The following is a 16,897-nucleotide window of genomic DNA, read 5'->3' as shown; positions in this document are numbered from 1 at the left end:
TCCCATTAGAGAAGGTTGTGAGCCACCCTGGGGTTGCTGGGAATTGAACCCAGGTCAGTGCTCTTAACTACTGAGCCACCTCTCCAGCCTCCACCTTTAAATTCTCAAAGCTTACCTCCAAGGACTTATTTACTCCAACAAGCCCATCCTCTTAAACTCCCTAAGCAGCGCCACCCACTGGACACCAAACATTCAAATATAAGAGCTAATGGTGGGCATTCTGATTCAAACCAACCCTTCTGGATTGCAGACAGGAACACGCCCTGGTGGCGGTCCCATGTGACCAGCTGCCTCAGGATCCTGCTGCCTTGGGTTGCCCGCTATAGTAAACGGTAACTTTGAACCGTGAGCTCAAATAAAACCATTCTCCTTCCAGTTGCTTTTGTCAGGGTATGGTGTCATGGCAGGAGGAAGAGAAAATAAAGCCCCTTTCTGTCTTCCATGATGCAAAGCTCTTGTAGCCTGTGTTTGAGGTGCTCCAAGGACTCTGGCCACCAGCCCTTTGTGTGACGATGGTGTGACCCATGGGTGGGCCGCGCAGAAGCGGTGTGACCACTGTTTCTGCTGCACTGCGCTGTATTAACATTCTCTGTCTACCCTGTTTCAGCTCCATTTGGTTCACTGGAATTCCACGAAATATGAAAATTACAAGAAAGCCACCACGGGGGAGAATGGACTGGCGGTGATCGGAGTGTTTCTGAAGGTAGCATCTGCCGGGCACGCATGCCTCTCCCACTGAGAATGACGGGCCTGGTCATCAAGAATGGCCTTTTGCACACTCTCCCTCCCCACCCCACCCCCGCCCCCGAAGCACCGTGTGTTTTCACTGTCTACTGCCCAGACTAACACTTGTGTGTCTGTGCTATGCAGTTCGGGGCCCATCACGAGGCCCTGCAGAGGCTGGTGGACATCTTGCCGGAAGTAAGACACAAGGTAAGAAGCATGAAACCCGCAGCCCATGTTGCCGGAGCAACGACTCACTCAGGAAAATTCAAAGAGTTTGTCAGAGGCCGTGAGATTCGGGCTCTGGAAAGAGAAGTGAAGGGTCGGTCCTAAGACTCTTGTCACAAGTTGGATTTGGAAGCTTTCCCCTCTGAGCATAGAGAGTGGCGGCATACGTCTATAATTCCAGCCCTCGAGAAGGCTGAGGCAGGAGGATTGCCAAAAAGGCCAGTCTGGGCTACATAATGAATTCCAGGCTAGCCTGGGTTACAGAATGAGACTCTTTAAAAACAAACAAGAAAGAGGACTCTGGTGGAGCTCTGTTGGTGGAGACCTCACTGAGCCTGCACAAGGCCGTCGTGGGTTCAACCCCCAGCACTGGCGTCACTTGTCTGTGGTGGGTGACAGCTGCCATCTTGGGCGGTAGAAGCTGGAGGATCAGAAGTTGAAAATCACCCTTGGGATAGTTGAAATCCCATCTCAGGAGGAGGCATAATATAGTAAGGCTCTCTGTATATTACCACTCACTCTCTTCCCACCCCCAGTGAGACGAGGGTGCTGGACTCTTTGGGACTGCCAAGTCCAGGGGCCCAGCAGCCTGTGAACCCATCTTGGTTCTTGCTTTGCTCAAGCTCAATGTCCAGGAGTGATAAAGTCTGTGAAATCAGGCCCATGTGTCTACAGGATGTGAGAACACGGGCCTGCACTTTCCAGCAAGCAGAAAAAGAGCCTGAAACCAAGGACAGAGCAGATCTGGAGGTTGGGGGAGGGGAGAGGCAGCCTCGGTGGTGCACAGGCCAGAGGCAGGGCTCAGGTGCTCCCTGAAGGTGGCTGAGCGTTCTTTGTATACCTCGGTATGTTAGCCTGTCTCAAGGGGACGACAGAGTAACAGTGTTGCTTTTCTTTAAGAGCAACCCAGAGGCGACTTTGATGGAAACATGGAAATTCCAAAGAGATGGGTTTATTTATTCAGTACCACAACAAAGAATTCTGAGGCAAAAGGAAGCAAGGTGGCCATTAGACACGGGGACCTGGGGACAGAGGAGGCTTCCATCTGTCTTAACAATGGTGAGAGCTGACCTGCAGGAAAGTGTGGCCACCCCTTCCTCAAAGCTCACAGGAGTGTTTGATCTGTTCCTTGCCTCCTCTTGATGTTGAGGTCCAGATGCCCCCTGGGATGGAGACAGCTCCCTTACCCCCACTGTTCTGTGCGTGCCCTGGAACACCTCAAGGCCAACGTACTGGGCGCCCAGCTCCTCGCCCTCTTCCTTGCTGGTCCACAGCCAGAACAAAACTGGAGTATGGGATGTTTTCCCAGCTGGCCTCTGCCTCCCACAGGGGTGGGAGAGAAAAGAGCAGGCTGCCGAGTGTTGTTTACTCAGGGTCTGTTTGACTTCCTTGGAAGGTTCTGGAGCTACTTTTCCTCACAGGCTGACCACAGGGGAGAGACTCAGTTCTGACCCCAGTCATAGGAGCCCCCTGAAAATAACCCACAGACTCTAGAAGATAAAAGGACTTTCAGACACAGAAGGCCTAGCTGGAGAGGGATTCCACAGGCTAAAGACTGGGAGTTGCTCAAGGACCCCTGGTCCTGTGGCTTTAGGACTTCTAGGGGGTGTTTGGTATGTGGTGGAGATCCTCAGTCAAGAAATCTTGGGTCCAAGGCCCTTGACCTGCCAGGGAACTGTGTGGTTTGGTCAAGTGACTCAACTTCTCAGAGCCCCCATTTCCCTGTTTGTGAAATTTGGATCTCAGGAGTGGGCGCACGAGGACCTTGTTATCTAGATTAAAGTGACACGTGCACGGGGTTGGTCTTTGGTAAACTGGATGGGTCCAGGCCCTGGCTGTGGCTCTCAAAAGCTCATGTACTGTTGTCATGTGGGGCCGGGGAGGCGGTGGCACATACTGGGGGGGTGTCAAGCAGCAGTGCAGAGCTCAGCTGTCTGCAGTGGCTCTGAGAGTGTTCCTACCTTGAGGGGCTCTGGGGGAGCCTGTCAGACTTTAAAATGCTTGAACATGGTGACTCTGAGGAGGATGAAGAGATGGAGGGAGAAGGTGAGGGGCAGGTGGCCTTGAAGTCAAATCCCTGCTCAACTCAGAAAGCCCATCCCAGAGGCTGGTTTGCTGCAGCTTTGGACTCCTTTCCACAGCCCAGATTACAAATGTCATGGCTCACTTAGGCTGGGTGGCCCAGCCGGAGTTTAGGGTCTGGACCCTGGAGCTAGAGACTTAATCAGGGGGACCCCTGGAGCCCTGTGTAGGACTCAGTATTATTGCCTAAAGGTCTTGATTGGGTTCATTTTTCCTGTCTCCCTCTCCCTCCACCACCACCAATGTGGCTGTCATGGGCCTGCTCGCTTCAGGACCCCAGGGACCACTGGGCCTCTAGGAGGTTCACAGGGAAGAGAGAGCTCAGTTTCTGCACCTTGGAGCAGTGACATCCTGATATAATGAGAAACACCCAGGCGGTGAGCAGGTGGCACTCCTGCTGCCAAGGTGGAGTTTTGTAGGGATCCCCAGGCCAGTCTCTGTAGGCGTCCCTCCTCTGTCTCCTCCTTGTTGATGTTGACTTTGTGCGTGTGCAGGCCTCAGGTGTTGGTCCTTAGGTGCTGCCCACCTTGGTCTTTAAGGCAGAGTCTCTCCGTAGAGCTCACAGAGGAGGTGAGGCAGGCTGTCCCAGGATCTGCCTGTCTCTGCTTCCCTGGTGCTGGGATTTCTTGAGCATACACCACCCCACCCAGCTCTCTTATGTACCTTCTGAGGACTAAACTCAGGGCTTCAGGCTTGCAACACAGGTACTGTACTGACGGAGCTCAGTACATGTCTCTCCCAGTCGTGTTGGTTCTGTGCCTCATCCACTGATTCTGGCCACACCAGGTCCTTGATGTCCTTCAGGCTGCTTCTGCCTCAGGACCTTTGCAACAGACATGCCTTCTATGTTTGTCCGCAGATGTCACTCCGTTAGGCCTCTGGGACCGTGCCTTTCACTGTCGCCCACCCACCTTCTCCCTACCCACCTTGTTACTTTTCTCTAAGAGTCCCCAGTGTAAAGTGCTTATGTTTTGCTTCTTGGTCCTGCGGGGGTACACAGAAGGAAGTGGTTCTGTCCACTTCTCTCTCTCTCTCTCTCTCTCTCTCTCTCTCTCTCTCTCTCTCTCTCTCTCTCTGTGTGTGTGTGTGTGTGTGTGTGTGTGTGTGTGTGTGTCCTCAGCACCTGAGGCAAAGTTAGGCTCGTGGTCAGCTCAGACAGGCATTTGTGAATAAATGGAAGGAATGCTTGCTTGCTTGCATGACATCCCACGGGAGCTGAGAGAGCCTTTATGAATCCCAGGAAGCGTTGCAAACACAAACTGTGAACACAGGGCCTGAGGCGGAGGCCAGGCTCACTCCAGCTGTCTTGAGAGGAGGGCAGAGAGCTTGAGCAATACACCAGGAGCAGATGCAGGGGTGGGAGGGTGGGAAGTGGAAGGGTGGGGGAGAGGGGTTGCTCCCACCTGCTCCCTGTGACAGGGAAGAAGGTGAGGGTTGGGGGGAGGGGCCCACAGCTTGTACACTTTATATGTTAGGGGGCTGGAGAGAGACAAGGCAGCTGGGCTGGCTTGTTTAGTTTTGTTCGAGACAGGGTTTCTCTGTGGATCAGGCTGGCCTCGAACTCAGAGATCCACTCCCCTCTGCCTCCCAAGTGCTGGAATTAAAGGCATGCGCCACCACCGCCCATTGACAGGCAGCTGTTTTTAAAACTGTAGGATTTATTGGTGCAACAACTGTTGAGAACACACGGTGGGTCCTTAAAAGTAAAAGAAGAAAAACAAAAACAAAAACAAAAAGAGAGCCCATCTGGTCCAGCAATCCTGAGGGCTGAAAGACGCTCCAGGCCAACTGCACCCATCCCATTCCATTCTGGAAGTACTTTTAAGATAGCCAGAAGGGAAAGGCTGGCCCAGTGCCCAACATGGGTGAATACAGATGAAACGAAGAAGCCAGTCGTGACAGGACACCCAGAACATCCTAGCTCAGGACATACAAGAGCATTCCGGCTCACTTCAGTAATTTCAGCACTCAGGAGGAGGAGGCAGAGGGATCAGGAATTCAGGTTTATCCCTGTCTAACAGATTTTTGAGGACAGCCTGGACTACACAAGACCCTGTCCCAGCTGGGTATTGTATCATAGGCCCAGCACTTGGGAGGCAGACGCGTCAGATCTCTAAGTTTGAGGCTAACCTGGTCTACAGAGAGTTCCAGGAGAGCCGGGGCTATGCCGAGTAACTCTGCCTTGAAAAACATAAAAACAAATAAGCAAAATGGGGTGGGGGAGGAAGGCAGGCAGGCAGACAGGTAGGCTAGGTGTTCCTAATACCCACTGTGCACGGCAAATCCCAACAGCACAATGCTCAGTAAAATAAGACAGCTGCAAAGCCAGCCGTGGAAGCACGGGTCTTTAACCCCAGATCTCTGTGAGTTCGAGGCCAGCCAGGGCTGCACAAAGGAAACATGTTGACTACTGTAGGTCTATAGGTTCAGAGCCAGGAAGTGGACAGTGGCTTCCAGCGGTCAATGAAGGATGGGAGTCAGTGTTTAATGAGGCAAAGAAAGTTCTGGAGATCGATGTGGGCGGTGACTACATGAAGTGAATGTTCTTAAACCCCCCCCCCCGAACTGCACACTTGAAACTGTCAAAAATGGTACCCCATACATGTACACACACACATACACACACACACACACACACACACACACACACACATTTACAGCCAAGGTATATAGGAAAGTGTAACTTTCAGGGGAACTAGAACCATTTGGCAGGAGTCCCTGTTTCATAAAGAAGAGTCACGTTTTCTTTATGCTTCCACATGTGACAGTGGTGGCCACATAACTGTTGTTCAGAAGGCTCGTTTGGTTATCAAGGCTGTGGTAAGATGGAGAGGTGCTTGGCTTCTTCCTGGCCCCCCTATATGCTGGGCCCCCTGACTGATGGGGTTGTGGTTCTTGTTTTCAGGACACACAGGTGACCATGGGACCTTTTGACCCTTCTTGCCTGCTGCCTGCCTGCCAGGATTACTGGACCTACCCTGGCTCCCTCACCACCCCGCCACTGGCTGAGTCAGTCACCTGGATCGTGCACAAGATGCCCATTGAGGTGTCCCCGAGCCAGGTGAGCACTCAGGCTGAGTCACAACCCCCAAAGAGGTCATTTTTGCCTGCCTCTCCATCCAGGTGTCATGGTAGGGCATTGCCGGACTCCATTTTTTGGCCCATCTGGAGGTTTAAAGTCAACCTCTGGTTGCCGCTCTCTGGGTACCATTTGCTTTGTGCTTTGAGATGCGGTGTCTCATTGGCCTCAAACTCACCACGGGGCTGGCTGATTACTGAGCACCAGGATCCCCTGCCTCTGTTTCCCCATTGCTGGGATTGCAAGAGCAACACCACCATCACAGTTCTAGGCTCAAACTCAAGCACAATGCTGACGGGCCATACCTCCCCAGCCCCGCTGGCTGGCTGTACTTGAGATGTTCCCGAACTGCTGGGAGGGGTTTCCATTCGCAGGAGAGTCACTGAGTGCAAGGGGCAATGGTTGCATTTTGGGGTGGCGTACGTCATGTATGAAGCGAGCATGCATTATACTCCCTGAGGTCCAGGCGCGATCACTGTTCTGAGTCAGAGAGCTCTGCCTATCCATGTAAGGACGAAAGCCATTCTCAGATCTGGATATGGATAGGACCTTTCTGTTTGCCTTGGGGAAAGGTTGTTTTCTTTCCGGGGGGGGGGAGTGGTTAATTGTCCTGATGTTACTGTCCACCTCATCACAGGAGTTCAGTGGGGGTGGGAGTTGTAAATGTATACATTAACTGAAAAATGCGTATCATGGCACATACACAGAGCACTCCCTCCCTCTCTACGTGGCTCACTCAGAGGCTGGTGAGTAGGTGCTGGCTCGGCTGGGCCTCAGCATCCTCCTGTGACCTTTCTTTGGGACTCCTGGGGTTCCCTCCTGCCTGTGGGTTCTCCAGCCCCAACAGAGAAGCAACCCCTGAGCCTCTGGTGAAGCCTTAGGCATCACAGAGTCACGGGTTCGTTAAGCTGTGTTCTGTGGGTCACTCCTGATTCAGTGTGGGAGGGGACGCCTGGCGTGTGGATCTCTCTGTGCCCAAGTCGGCTCACCAAGGCTGTTCTCTATTGCAGCTGTCCACATTCCGTACACTCTTGTTCTCCGGGCGAGGTGAGGACGAGGAGGTGATGGTGAACAACTTCCGCCCACTCCAGCCACTCAGGGGCCGCAACGTTCGCTCCTCCTTCCAGGTCCCCAGGGTGGGAACAAAGTCTTGATCTCAGGATGAGGTCTGTAAGGATAGGCAGAGCGGATGGAAAAGGGGGTGCGCATTTCCAGGGTGCACCATGGCATGACGCCTGGATTTAAAAAAAAAAAAATGGCTGGAGAGATGGCTCAGTGGTTAAGAGCATTTACTGCTTTTCCAGAGGTCCTGAATTCAGTTCCCAGTAACCACATGGTGGCTCACAACCATCTGTAATGGGATCTGATGCCCTCTTCTGGTGTGTCTGAAGAGAGCGACACTGCACTCATATGCATTAAATTAATAAATCTTTAAAAATAAAAAAAAAAAAAAAGAGGAGACCATTGCTCCAGTCAGCCTGTTTCGCTGCCTTTGCGAGTAAGAGATGTACTTAAGAAACCCAAGCGGAGCTGGAGGGGCAGCTCAGCCCACAAACAGCTTGCCTCATGCTGCAAGGACCTGGGTTCCCATCCCCAGGATCCGTACAAAGAGTCAACTATGGCGACATGGAGAGTGGAGTCTGTGGATTCCTGGAAGTCTGCAGGCCAGCTGGCCCGGACTGTGTAGCAAAATTCCAGACCAGTGAGAGGTCCTGTCTCAGGCAAGATGTGGGAGGTGTCTGAGGACTGACATGTGACATTGCCCTGTGACATCCACACACAAAGAATGTTCATTTGCGTCTATACACGTGCACCGAAATGCCCAAATCATAGACTCATAAACACGTGCACACGCACACACACACACACACACACACACACACACACACATGCACACACACGCACACACGCACACACGCAATCTTAAGTTGATAGAGTAGAACAGCTCTGGGCAGAAGACCCAAGATAGGTACAAGGTGGCCTTCAAGACTCAGCAAACTGGGATGTGGTGGCTCATGCCTTTAATTCCACTACCGGGGAGGCAGAATGGGTCTCTGTGAGATCGAGGCCAGCCTGGTATACATAGTGAGTTCCGCGACAGCCAGGGCTACGTAGTGAGACCCTGTCTCAACAAAATATAAATAAAAATCCAAAACCAAAAAGTGGACAAATTAAAAACCAAAAACCTGCCCACACGGATCGTCTTGTCTGCCTCTCGGCTCCTGTACTTTCTGCTCTGCACGTGGAAGTCGTCTGTGGCACATTGCTAGGGCCACCCAGAGTCCTCAGCAGCACAGAGGGTGGGACCAATATCCTCTTCTTCCGTGTCAAACCCGTGATCCCTGGAACACATCATGGAGGGCTTGGGGCTTAGAGAGTGCATCCTTAGATTTCAGGAAAACCTGGGTTACAGTCAAGGTGTGGGCAAGGCTGCTTCCTTCTGGAGGCCCTGGAGAGTGTCTGTCAGCCTCAGGCTGGCCCGTCCATCCTCCCCACTGCTGGCTTATAGCCACAGACTGCATTTTCCCTCACTCTGTGCTCTCATAGTCACAGAGTGACTCCTCCTGTGGTCTGGCCTGGCTGCCTCAGGAAGACCCCTCATGGTTACCTGGTGTCGGTGCACAGCCCAGGATCATGCACAGCTCCATAACCATGTCTTTAATCCCAGGGCAGAGTCCCTGAGGCCAGGTCACATATCTATGGGGTCAAAGGCTTAGACACGGGTGTCTCTGAGGAGTGTCACAGTACTCACCATAGACTCTATCCCTTCACTGCCACAAAGGGATGTGGTATAAAGGGAGAGGCCTTGAAAGGTGAGACATTCATCCCCGCCTCACTGCTGCCAGACACCCCTCTGTTGGGTGCCTTCCACTATGTCTCTGGAAAAATGGCTGCCATGCTCAACTCTCAGGGCCTCAGCTGCGTTTCTGGACGCCCCACCTGGCTGTGGAGAGGTGTCCTTAGAAGGGTCTTCAGCCTCGGCTGAGGCCTCGGTGGTGCCCACTCTAAAAACATCACCCCTCGGGTTGGGGATTTAGCTCAGTGGTAGAGCGCTTGCCTAGGAAGTGCAAGGCCCTGGGTTCGGTCCCCAGCTCCGAAAAAAAGAACAAAAAAAAAAAAAATCACCCCTCATGGCATCCTCACTTCCAACTGCCTCACCCTGCTCCACCAGGCTGGGTCTCCAGCTTCTTACCTTTTCCTAGGAGTCTCCACCCTCAGATGCCCTGCAGCTCGCCCCTTCCTTGGTCTCTGACAATGGCCAGTTACAGAACGCTCACCCTCCCTCACAGGCTGGTTCTTATCCCTATCGTGTCTCCTGACCTCTCGGCCCAGTGTATCCCATGTATTCTGGGACCCTTCAGCACCTGTCATCCTTTATGCTCAGCCCCTCTGGGATTCAGACTCTGATGGAGCAAAGACAGTCGGTCTCAAGGGTGAGGGTGGGGACTGTGTCTCTATGGTCTAGCAGACGGCTCGGCACAGAACAAGGCATTCATGGAGGAATGGGAGCTACCTCCTGTCTGCTGTGTGTGCACCTGCTCTGACCAGCACACAGCATCCAGCGTCAGAAAGCCAAGGGGAATGCCAGGCTCAGAGGCATCGTTTACACATTGGATCGGGATTACCCAGGGCTCCATCGCCCCTGTTCCAGATGACAATAGGTGTCCTGTCACCTCAGCCATTGGGGATTTTTCTTTTTTAACTGTTTCCTTGGAAGAATGGAAACCCATTCTTGTGGCAGTCGTTGCTTTTATAGTATTACAACTTTCCCTCAGGTGGAAACGCAGTTCGACGACCTCGTCGTGTTATCTTCAAACATCGCTTCCTGCCGGGTATTCAGTGAAAAACAGCACGGAGAAATAAGCAAACACCGGTTTGTCTCCCAGGGCACACCGTGTTTCCCTGGGTGTGGGGGGGGAGGGGGGAGATAAAGAATAGATATGTACTCAGGTCCACAAATAGCTCGTCAAATCAAAGCGAGCCTGCGTAGCCCCCGGGTTTACTTTGGCAGCAGTTGGGTCCTCTCCCATCCCCGTGCTTCCTACCGTGTCAACAACCTGCGGTGGGGCTAGGCAGTGTCCTGGAGCAGCTACAGAAAGCCACCCTGGGCTTCCGGACATGCCTGGAAGAGTGTAGAGGTCAGTGTGCATCTGTGACCTTGGCAGGAGCTGGACCAGGTGCAGCAAACTCCTGAAGGCCACTCTTGACTTCCAGGCATGTTGGGCGTCTTGGCTGCCATGACTGGCAACAGAGTATGAGAGGATCAGGTGGCTCTGTCGCTACAGATGGGACACCAGAGGGCAAGCGATCATCTTGCCTTTGGTTGGAACCTGAAGTTCATTCTTGAGGAAACGAAATCCTCAAGTCTCTGATGGCGGGGGCGGGGGGGCGAGAGGGGACTTCAGTCCACACGAACGAGTGGCTAGAACAAGACAGGACCCCACGCAGAGGCTCCCGACAGACAGGTGTGCCTTCTGGCCATGCGTGATAGCGCACGCTGGTTAACTGTAGCGCGTGAGATGCTGGTGCAGAGACTTGAACTCTTGAGTTCGAGGTCACCGGACGTGCTTTTTTGTCTTCTGTGCTGGGGTGATAGATGACACCGCCATGCTTGGCTTTTTGTAGAGAGTGGATACCCAGGTCCTCACGCGTGTGCGTCCCCCCCAGCCCTCTGAGACTCACGCAGCAATCGGAAAGCAGCATCCATGAGAGAGAGTTCCTGAAGTCTCACATGCAGGCGTAGAGCTGCTCCCACCAGACCAGACCATTCGGGGAACTTGATCAGCGTGAGGAGCTTGGGCCTCAGGAGATTCTCTGAGGGACAGGGCTCTTCTGGGTTTGGAGCCCAGCTCTCAAGGTTTGAGCCTGGGACGAGTCCCAGAGGAGCCACAATCATTCATCAACATCCATTTTCATGGGGTCTCAGAGGAAGAGGACAGTCACAAAGATGGAGGCATCTATTGGGAGGAAGGGGCTTAGCCCCACCGCACCTCTGCCTCACATCCGACAAGAACTCAGACAGGATCCTGCAGCGACTCTTTCCTCTGAGGGCAAGGGTGCCTTTGTCCTGGAAAAAAAAAATTTCCTTTTGTTAGCTATTTATAAAAAGCCATGTTAGCCTGGAGACACTAAAACACTCCCAGGAAGAGGACTGAGCCTGGACACCTTGCTACAAAATATAAACAAAATGGGGGGAAAAGGCCTTTGATATCAGCCCTCAAAGCAGCAGGGCAAAAAAAAACCCCCCAAAAGATCCTGCCTCCCTCCCGGTCCTGGTAGGCTCAGAGGCCGCACGCCATTGTCTTCAGAATATCTGGCCCAACTTTGAAAGTTCAAGGCTCTGTCCTTGGCTCTTGTGTTACTTTCTCCAATTTTTTTTTTTTTTTAAAGAATGCAGACATGTGAGAACTCTTGCTGGGTCCCCGTGAAGAGGCCACATTTGATCAATCTCCCAATTCTGCCTCATTGGGACAATAGCCACCGGCTCAGCAGTGTTGGCTGTCCCTGTACCGTACCCCAGTCCCCCACCCACCCATTCTGTGTAACCTGGGGCATCAGCCTCTGTCAGTCCCAGAGCATGCGCAGCCATTCTAAGAGAGTTACTCCCCCCTTGCTAGATACCCATCCTTTCTTCCCCTGAAGGCCTGGCTGTGCCCCTATTCAGCTGTGTTCTGTGGTCAGTGGTTACAGCTCAAGACTTTGTCCCTCTGTTGACAGTGGGCTCTTGTGACTGCCACCATAGCCCAAGTTGAGGCCCCTTCAAGCTGTTTGTCTCGTATTGTATTGGGCCCTGACCAGCCTCCCTCCGCCGTCGAGCTGTTTGGCTTAGACGTTGCCTTTCCTCTCTGTTCTCACCAAATTTACTTCTCTGAATGGGGAAGTGTCTGGGGGTGTGGTTGTGAGACAAACATGATCCTTTGGCCTCCCTGTTCCAGAATCTTCTTGTGGTACTGAGGCTTAAAGCACCTGTTTCTCATGGGGGGAGCCCAGCCCTTGGCTCTCTGGCAGAACAGTTGTGTATGTGATACCATGACTGTTTGCAAGAGCCACTCCTTCCGGCCCTTAACCTCTGCCTCAGCCATTCTCCCTGCCCGTAGGGAGACATTGGGAGGAGCTTCCTTCCGCCTCAGGCCCCTCATCACCAGAGGAGCCTCTAAGGGAAAGGGGGCAACATGCTTCACTCGTGTTTGAGACAGGGCCTCCCACAGCCCGCACTGGCCTAGAACTTGTGATCCTCCTGCCTCAGCTTACAGAGTGTTGGGTTTATAGGTGTGGACCACCAGGCAGCTTGATCATAGCCTTCTTGGGTTCAGGGGCAGAGTCCGTGTCCACAGCAGGAAGGAGAGAGGGCAGCTGTGTTTCTAGGATGGAAATTAGTCTCGTCAGAATTTCCTGTCAGCTAGGGATCTTTTTCAGTTGCACTCAAATGCTTCTGAATTTGAAAGTTACCTTTAAGCAGGGTAAATTCTGCCGATCCTTTTTAATGAATTCCTCTAATTCCGAGGGCCGTCTCCAACACATGCTCTCAAAGGTATAACCCCAAACACAATGGCAGAGGTGTGTGTGTGTGTGTGTGTGTGTGTGTGTGTGTGCGCGCGCGCGCGCGCGCACGCTCATACATGGTACAGTCCTCCTTTGTTTTACTTCATAATTATCCATGCGATTGACTCTATTTTAGCGTTTAGCCCAATAGCTTTTTATTGGCAGTGCACTTGTTAGAGCACAGGGCAGTTAGGGTGCATCAAGAAGTATGCTGGGGAGGTGCAGGCCTGTAACCCCACCCAGTGCATGAGAGGCAGAGGCTGACAGACCTTTGTGAGCTTGAAGCCAGCCTGGTCTACATAGCAAGTACCGGGCTAACCCAGGGCTATATAGTGAAAGTGACCCCGTGTAAAAACAGGCCTGTGGTCCCGGTGTGAAAGGTGTGTGCTTCTGGGAGCGGCAAGCACTGGTGATCTAGAGATGCTCGGTGTAAGCAAGGCAGCGATGAAGCAGGGTGGGGAGGAGGGCACGCAGGGCTGGGGCTCTCTGAGGAATCAAAGCATAGAAACCTGGGACAGAGGGACTAACAAAGCCTCAGAGATGAGAGAGCTCAATGCAACACCAGGTCAGGCATGCGGGGCTGCCCGGGAGCAGGGGCAGAGCCTCTTTGGTTTTGAGACAGGGTTTCATGTAATCCAGGCTGGCCTGGAATGGAAGATCCTCCTACCTCAGCATCTAGTGTGTTTGATTGGCCACCCAGTACTTATGGGTGAGGGGATCGAATTTCTTATTTTCCAGAGCCCAGTTGACCCCAACTTGTTCCTCCACTTGGCTTCATGGTACAGGCTCCTGCTCTCAGGAGCATCAAGAACCTGTACTGTGTGTGTGGAGGAAGTCGAGGTTCGTTTGGAAAAGGGCGCATGGCCGTGCACCTGTGAGTTGGGGTTTCAAAAGTGACTAGTGAGGCAGAACAGAAACTGGCTCGTGGAGCCCGGAGGCCCGAGGGGGTCCAGTTATGTTTCCATGCGAGCCACACTTGCTTCGAGGCACTCAAGACCGGCTCCACTGCTGGGGATGGGGTCTGCTGGAGGCGCTGTCCTGGCTCAGCTGGTACTAGGCTCCACTCCCACTGCATAGAGGCAAACAGAAGGCCTGCTGGAAGGATAGGCCGAGGCCACTCTTCACCGAGGTCATGGCTGCTCAGGGCACACATTCATTTTAACAGTATGGCCAGTACTGCTCCCTTCTCAACAGCGTTCGCCATCAAGAATCTTGAGGGGGGGGGATTTAGCTCAGTGGTAGAGCACTTGCCTAGGAAGCGCAAGGCCCTGGGTTCGGTCCCCAGCTCCGAAAAAAAAAGAACCAAAAAAAAAAATTTTTGAGGGGGAAAGAAGGATGCTAGGCCTTTGGTAAAGTGCATGTCTTCTAAGCGCGCGCGTGCGCGCACACACACACACACAGAGAGAGAGAGAGAGAGAGAGAGAGAAGGCTCAGTAAGCAAAGGTGCTTGCAGCCAATCCAAACGACCTGAGTTCAACCCTTGGAACTGATGTGGTAGACGTGACTCAAGGCAAGTTGTCCGCTGATCCACGCATATTGCCATCTGCAGAAACACTCTGGTCACTGTGCCTCTGTTGCATGGCTTTTCGTGGGTAGACGTGAACAGACTTCTCATCCCAGATGGGGCACTGACAGACCCAGTTCTATGCAAGTCCAAGCAGCTTAGTGAATGGGCTCACTGGGCACGGTCACTTACAGTAGAGGTGACAAGATAGCAGTTTCGACACTAAGTCCCCTTACCTCCTCAATCAACCTTCTACCTCTGGAATACTCTGCCACACCCAGACATGTGTACCTAGGGCTGGAGAGCGCTGGGCAGCGTAGGAGAGGTGGAGGGGAGCAATGACCTTCTCCACCCCTTTCTTCTATGAAGGACTGTAAGAGGTACTCGCTCTGATTTCAAGATGGCGATAGGAAGACAGGGCTCCCCAATACCCTGTTAGCCCAATGCCATTTTAAATAAATTACTGACCAATTGAAGAACTAGCCACTAGGAAAACATGCCGCAGGGAGCCCAAAGTGAGGAAATTTAAGACGAAACTTCTCTACCTACCAGTAGATGGCGCCCTTGGAAAACATTTCAGAGTCTTACTGCTGGAAAAGGAGTGACCGGGGCACCCGACAGAGATAATACAGCTGCTTTGCAGGAAGAAGTTTAAGGCCTTACCTAACCCTGTGAAAAGTGGCAACGGAGGACTCACGAGCCATGGGTCCTGGGGACATTCACTGGGCATGGTCACTCTTCCTGGAAAGGACCACAGCAGCTTCCTAGGACTCCAATCCCCCGGGAACCAGACCTCCCAGCTGTCCCAGAGCACAGGTCCCCCTCTGCTTTCCTTGTTCGTTCTTTCTCTTAACTCCAGACGCAGAGAAGCCATTTGAATCTGCTGCGCTCCTCCACGGCCACCCCTTTTGGGCTCTAGTAGTGGCCTTGGTTTAATTGTGGTTGTGATTTTACACCTCCGTGGACTATTGCTTTCTCTGGCTCAAATCAAAGCTTCCCCACAGCGGCTCGGCAGAACCTAGCCACTGTGAATGGGGACAGATTCCAAAAGAAGCAAGGGTTAGCCGCCCACAGGTGAGAGGTGAGCAGGTTGCTTGACTTGAGGTGGGAAGCCACGAGGGTGCACATACTGGGCAGGCAAGTTACACAACTGCTAAGTCGGTTTCCTCACGAAGTGTTTCTAAGGGTCGCCACGTGTCCTATTAGGTTAGGCGCTGCACCTTGGAATCTTGGCAATGTCTCAGTGGGTTGGTGGTATGCTTTTAGCCCTCTGGAAGGACCGTGTAAAAAATGAGAGGCAGGTTTCTCAATCTTCCCAAAGCCATCAATTTAGGCAGTCTGTAGCATGGCATGTTAATGTTGTGACCTTTTAGCTCCATAGCTTCCCACCGCCCAGGCTACAGAGACTCCGGCTTGTCATGGCTTGTCACTGTGTTCGAATGGCTGACATACTGGAGTGGGGGGTTGTGGGTGGGGAGAGGTGACTCCAGTGACCCTTGGAGTCCTTGGCTGAACACCTCCCTCCCCGACGACGTGGGCTTCCACGGACGGCTCTGGCATTCTTGGCTGCAGCTATGGATCCAGAGAAGGCGAGGGGTTTGAATTTCTTCATTGGTCATGCCGCACGAGTGGGGAAGACCGGGCAGACTGGGATGTTTTGCAGAGCACACAGGGTTTTGCATCCTTCTGAGTCTGAAGGTTCTTCTTGAATTAAACCCCTCACCCTCCCTTCTGCTTGTCCGTGAGCTTTCCTGGGGACCCCCTTGGATGGAAAAAGGGAACAGTCAGTGAAAAGGAGAGAGTCTTGGGGCTTCCTGGTCTGACCTTGACTGATGAAACTTTCTAAGCACGACTGTCAGCTCAAATCACCATGCCGGGCAACCAGGCCTGAAATGTTCAATCTTTCAGACATTCCCTCAAGAGCCATCTCACCTAAGACTTCCTAAGAATGACAAACTAAGGTCCTTTCACCTCAGCCTGCCTTTCAAATCCCTATGTAGATAGGGCAGGTTCCCCTCTTCTAAAGCTTGCTCCTCCAGCTTGGGTGTACCACTAGAACGTTTGTCAAGATTCTCCTATGGACCAGGTAGATATTTAAGCCCATGACTGAGCTGGCTACCACCCTGACCTACTCTTCCCTGCTTCCTCCAGAGCTGATGAATCATTTCACCCTCAGACTCGTTTCCTCTGGACCAAACTGGACCATTAACGTGCCTCACCCCACAGCCCACCCCCATTTATCCTAGATACGATATCTATCCTCCACCTCCCAGATGCACAGGATATGCACCCCGGAGGAAGGGGAAATAAACACTGCGGGACAAGGCCAGGATTCCCGCCCGGCAGGTGAAGGGTGGGCGAAAACATTGAGTGAGCCACCCTTCCGGTGCTCTTACTTCAGGCGAGTCCTCTGTACTGTCTGAGGCAGGAGAAGAAGCACGCTCTCACCGACCCGCCCCCGACATCCTGCACACAGGGACTTGTAAGGAGGTGTGAGGCACGGGTGGAGACCCGCGTACAGCAGTCAGGTCTTGTGAAACACGCCGCGATACAGTCCGCATCATACGCTCCACGTGCTTCAACAGACCTGGGGGCTGGGCCCGGGCCCGGGAGGAGGCGGAGTCGCGTGGACGGAGGTGGGCGGGGCCTTCGCGGACGGACCAACGGCGGAGGCGAAGGGCGGAGCCTAGCGGGCGGGTAACGGTAGCAATAAAAGGCCGCGCGGGCGGGGAGGGCGC

The 16,897-nt window shown here is 53.1% G+C and overlaps 1 protein-coding gene across 1 annotated transcript in view; it reads left to right on the top strand.

Moving 5' to 3' along the window:
- Positions 1-7,550, top strand: part of Ca5a (carbonic anhydrase 5A) — a 28,987-nt gene extending 21,437 nt beyond the window's left edge. Inside the window, exons 4-7 of the mRNA XM_032887890.1 lie at positions 608-703; positions 871-933; positions 5,939-6,094; positions 7,123-7,550. Of these exons, the coding sequence (XP_032743781.1) occupies positions 608-703; positions 871-933; positions 5,939-6,094; positions 7,123-7,266 (459 nt within the window). The 3' untranslated portion in view covers positions 7,267-7,550. The remainder of the gene's footprint in view (positions 1-607; positions 704-870; positions 934-5,938; positions 6,095-7,122) is intronic.
- The last annotated feature ends 9,347 nt before the right edge of the window (positions 7,551-16,897 follow it).

This window comes from Rattus rattus, chromosome 17 (genome assembly GCF_011064425.1).
Source record: "Rattus rattus isolate New Zealand chromosome 17, Rrattus_CSIRO_v1, whole genome shotgun sequence".
In the NCBI taxonomy this organism is placed as follows: domain Eukaryota; kingdom Metazoa; phylum Chordata; class Mammalia; order Rodentia; family Muridae; genus Rattus; species Rattus rattus.
This window is presented reverse-complemented; position numbering and strand designations above follow the sequence as displayed.